This window comes from Triticum dicoccoides, chromosome 2B (genome assembly GCF_002162155.2).
Source record: "Triticum dicoccoides isolate Atlit2015 ecotype Zavitan chromosome 2B, WEW_v2.0, whole genome shotgun sequence".
NCBI classification, from domain to species: domain Eukaryota; kingdom Viridiplantae; phylum Streptophyta; class Magnoliopsida; order Poales; family Poaceae; genus Triticum; species Triticum dicoccoides.
Window position 1 is genome coordinate 465,167,187 of NC_041383.1, and position 4,904 is coordinate 465,172,090.

Here is a 4,904-nt window from a genome sequence, read left to right on the forward strand (position 1 = left end):
GCGCCCTGTTAGCTTTTCCTGAGTTCGGTGAGTTGGGTTTCATGGAAGCTAAGATGATCGAAAGGTTGGGTGCATGCATGGGTTGGGAATTCTGCTTCCTCTAGTGGCAGATTATTTCTATTTAATTCCATCTGGTATTCCAACTTATGTAATGTCAATGTTCCTGCAATAAAACATCTCGGAATAAATTAGACAAACCTCGTAGACGTTTCTTTTGGCAGGGAGGAAGTTGTAAGAAAAAAATATCATATGGTGAAATGGCCTAGAGTATTTAGGTCGAAGAAGAAACGTAGGGGTTGTGGATTTAGAAAAGCAAAATAGTATACATACGACTAAGTGGTGGTGGAAAATTGAAGCGTAAAATGGTCTTTGGAGAAAACTTATTAAGGCTAAGTATTTCAGAAATTAGAACGTAGCATATGTGAAAGCTCGATTTAATGACTCCAAAAATAATTAACGGCTGTCTTTGGGCTATTGTTGTTTCAAGACGAATTCATCTGGTTTATTCAGAGTATATTACAATATTTAGTTACTCCCTGTGAATCATTTTTCTAATTTCAGAATCCATATTCATCTTCAGATTCTCTTTATTTTGCATGGTGAACATCTCGTGGTAGAGAAGAGCACGAGCAGTATGCAGGTTGATGTTAGCTTAAAGTTGCAAATATGCATGGTGAGAATATTCATTTCTAACCAGAAATGTGTAATGTCTGCACACTAATTTCTTCGGTATGTATTGGCGGTCTGTCAGTGTATGGTACCAAGGTGGAGGTGGTAAGAAATGATATCTAGTTGCAATCTGGGAATTGTATATTAGAATACTCTGTCTCACCATGTGGTTAAATCTGGTTGGAAAGAATTTTTGTAGCAACTTTATTGTGCAGAGTATTCTAATTAGAACAGAGTATTATAACCTACAATCATAAAATGTAGAAGAGAATACTCTGTTTTTCTTTATGGTTTATATGTGGCCTCTTCTCCATTCCAAAGAAAAAAATGCATATAACATACAATGTGCAGAAAAGAAATCCCGTGGCAATGTAAAGGGCTTACGTTTCTCTCAATAAAATGAGTATTAGCAAAAACAAAAGGTCTATATAATATCAATATAAGTTATCTTGACAACATTAATAACTGACTTTAGAAGAAAAAAATGGAATCAATATCTCTTGAATTTGAATGCCAAACAGAAAAACGATGGTATATGTATTGGGATCTCTGCTACATTTTGTGACTATACAAATTGAAGTAACTATATAACTTGGATATAGAAATCTCAGAAACAGAGCCATCCTTTATGCGGTTGGATCAGAGAGCATCACAAACATGATCATTACTAATCAGATCATGATAAATTATTAAACACCCACATAACCTGGCAGTTACCCCATGCCATAGGCTTGGAATTACTACAATTCAATACCCAAATCCATCAATGCATGTTTTTTTTGTTGAGAAACACAGTACAAAAGTAGACACTCATGATATACATGCATGTACACCACCTCCATGAGCGCACACACACACCCTACACCTATGAGCACCTCCAAGAGACCGAGGCCGGCAAATCTTGAAATTGACAAAGTCGCTGCAGGCACCTCGTATTTGGTGGGGACATCGTCTCCCACTGAACGCACATCGTCGGAATACCTGAAATTAATCCAGGAATAGGAGAGCATCCATGTCAAGTCTGGGACTTGAACCTGGGTGGGTTGGTTCCACCACAAAAAACCTAACCATCTGATTACTACTAATACACTCCTACATCACACAGCAACAGCCAACAGAGACCTGGTTGCTTGATTTTGTCAATTCGTCTTGGCAGTCTTCAACACACCTTAACTTGAGCCATGAGATAAAAAACAAATATAAGCACAAGAAATTAAGAGAATATATTCTGTTTCTTATATTGAGATGAACTTCTAATCATACTAAAAAAGTTGGTGATGGCAGGCACACTACCCCACCGGCAACTACAGCAAAAGGTTCCTTCGGGTGGATAGATTGTCTGGCAGGGATTGCATCTTGCCAAATTGGAGATGGTAAAAACAACCTTACTCTGGAATGACATATGGAGGTATGAAACAACGATATTCTATGCAGAAACTACCCTCAGCTAATTGGAGATGTTGCCATTGCACCATTTGTGTTATTCCAGAATACCCACCGTAAAGGCTGGAGTTTTGCAGGGACATAGAAGGAATCATCCTAAATATAATAGCACATTGTTGATTTTGGCATTGTCATCAGAATGTTGAAAACAGGACCCAACAAAGAAATTTGAGTCCTCCAGTATGGAGAAGCTCAAATTTGTGTTGTGGTTTTCATCAAATTTGAGTCCTCCAGCATGAATTTGATGGTATTTTCATCAGAATTATTCCCTCGTTCCAAAATAAGTGTCGTGGTTTTAGTTGATATTTGGACTAAAACCACAACACTTGAGGGAGTAACAGTTGACCAAAAGATTCGTTTATCCAATACCTTGGTGATCATTACCACTACCATCATAATTTTGATTTCATTTGTATCAATTTAAATGCAGAACGTGGTATGTAAGGCAACTTCACTTCAACTTACAAGATCTAACTGAACCAGGTCGAAAACAGGAACCAACAAAGGAAGTTGAGTCCTCCAGTATTGAGAAGCTTAGTACAAAGACCGAAAAAAGTACTCCCTCTGTAAACTAATATAGGATCTAAAAGACCTTATATTAGTTTACAGAGGGATTAACAGCTACCACATACTACTATGTTCTGAAATCTGAATGATAGGGAAAATAAATAGATACGTGAGATGCAAATACCTGGTGAGGCCAGAAAAACTTTGGGAACTCGGTGGGAACAAAGGGATGGAGAAGACGGGACTTTCGCCTAACCATGTCATCATCTTCACCCCCGAGGTCTTCCTCTCCTTCAATGTACTGATGAATCTTCACATGCTTAGTAATAGTATCAACAGCAATCACCGAAACCTTGTCAATTGCACGCTCCCCTTTCTCGGGCAATAGAAAGTATAGCTCATTTGACTTGGCCGCACTCACAAGAGGAAACATCAGAGCATTGTATGAGAGAGAGGCATCGAAACCCCATATTTCATGAGATGTGATGACGAACGCCTCTTCCCACACCATGTCTTGTGTCCTCCAAGTATGGCAAGTGACAATAAAATCCGTACCAGGAAGCATTGGGCCAACTATCTCATGATCCTCCGGGGCAACATTAATGAACATGAGCTTACCGCCAGAATCGGTGGTGCACAAAGAGCAGTTCATATCACGCAAGCGATGTAGATCTGCACCGCGACATCGGCCATGAATAGGCAGCCGATGGTGGGAGATTTTAGGCTTTTTTTCAGACACGTCACAGAACAGGGTGCCTCCACTGAAGTAACTAACCCAGCACAGATAGTTTTCGAAAGGGATCACTCTGTCGGTTCTCCAATGGATCAAGTCAGATAATTCATGGGCTTCGTACTTTATCTGCAGATTCCGCAGCAGCTCCCACTTGTTGGAGCGTAGAACGCACAGTTCAGCTTCCATCTTCGCCGGCAAACGGGTTTCACTTAGGCGCAGCTGCGCCACCACGAATTTTTCTTCAGGGCGGCACAAGATGCCAACAGAGCGAAGATGCAAAGAGCGCTGGGTGAACATGGGGATCCGGTGGAGCTGCAGCGTTGGCTGGTGCAGCGATCCTTGGCAGATGAAGTACTCCTGCGGCCAAATCAGGGACTCCTCATCCTTCCCCTTGACAAGGTTGGAGGTGAGCCTGAACAGGAGGAGGTTGCGATGCGCCGCCACAATATCGCACGAAGAGCCTGCCTTTGGGCCGCCCGGCCACTTCAGGTAGAAGCGGGAGATGGCCGGGGGGCCGACGACGCGGAAGGCGACGGTGAAGGGGCCGCCGTGGGAGCTGATGCCTTCGGCCCTGAAGGGCGCGGTCCGGTCGTCCGGGAAGGAAGAATCTTCGTCCCTGCGGAACACGAAGGGCTCGAGCATCATCCACTCCATGGGTACTGCGGCCATGGACGTGAAGATCGTTTGACTATTGAATCGGTAGGTTTCTTTACCCTTTTTTTGTTTTGAGGAAAGGTAGGTTTATTTACCTAGCAGACCTGGCGGGCCGGCACGCCTAGAAAAAAGCCTGGCACGGTACGGCCCATATCGGCCTTTACTTTTTCTGAAAGACAATATCAGCCTCTATAAAAGGAGAGCAACTAGTTAACGAGCTCTTCTTCGGGAGCCTCGCAAGGATCAGCGTCATTTGGCGCGCTCTCAGCCATTCGGTGTCGCGCTCTTGTCGCTTCATTTGGATTTTGCTTTTTATCTTTCCGCACGCGTTTTCGGCTTTTTTAACTGGGTTTTTTTCGGATTTTTTCGACGTTTTGGTTTTCCACCAGTCATCCTTAACTTTTCGATCCAAAAATTTGAAAAAAATATTTTTCGCGCAAAAATATGCGTTTTCTTTTCTTTTTCCTTTCGCGAGAGTCACGATTTTGCTTCCGTGATAGGCACGATTTTGCTTTCACGAGTGTCACAGCCGTGCCTCTCGGAAACTAAAAAAAACACGGTTTTCTTCCGCGAGAGTCACGGTTTTGCTTCCGCAAGAGGCCCGTTGTGCTTTAGCGAGAGTCGCGGCCGTGCCTCTAGGGAACGAAAAAAACATATTTTTTTCCTTTCGCGAGAGTCACGGTTTTGCTTTCACGAGAGTCACGGCCGCGCCTCTCGGAAACAGGAAAAAAACGTGTTTTTTATTTTTATTCTTTCGCGAGAGTCACGGTTTTTCTTCCACGAGAGGCACGGTTATGCTTTCGCGAGAGTCACGGTCGTGCCTCCTCGGAAACAAAAAAAAATAGATTTTCTGTTTTTCTTTCTTTCACAAGAGTAACGGTTTTGCTTTCGCGAGAGG

The 4,904-nt window shown here is 42.8% G+C and overlaps 1 protein-coding gene across 1 annotated transcript; it reads right to left on the reverse strand.

Annotated features, from left to right (window-relative positions):
* Positions 1-1,741: 1,741 nt before the first annotated feature.
* On the reverse strand, positions 1,742-3,329 carry LOC119367840. Its single transcript, XM_037633234.1, has 2 exons — positions 2,804-3,329; positions 1,742-1,842 (listed from the first exon to the last, which is right to left on the reverse strand). The coding sequence occupies exons 1-2, from the start codon at positions 3,269-3,271 to the stop codon at positions 1,762-1,764; spliced, it is 549 nt and encodes a 182-aa protein (XP_037489131.1). The 5' UTR covers positions 3,272-3,329; the 3' UTR covers positions 1,742-1,761.
* Between the last annotated feature and the right edge of the window lie 1,575 nt (positions 3,330-4,904).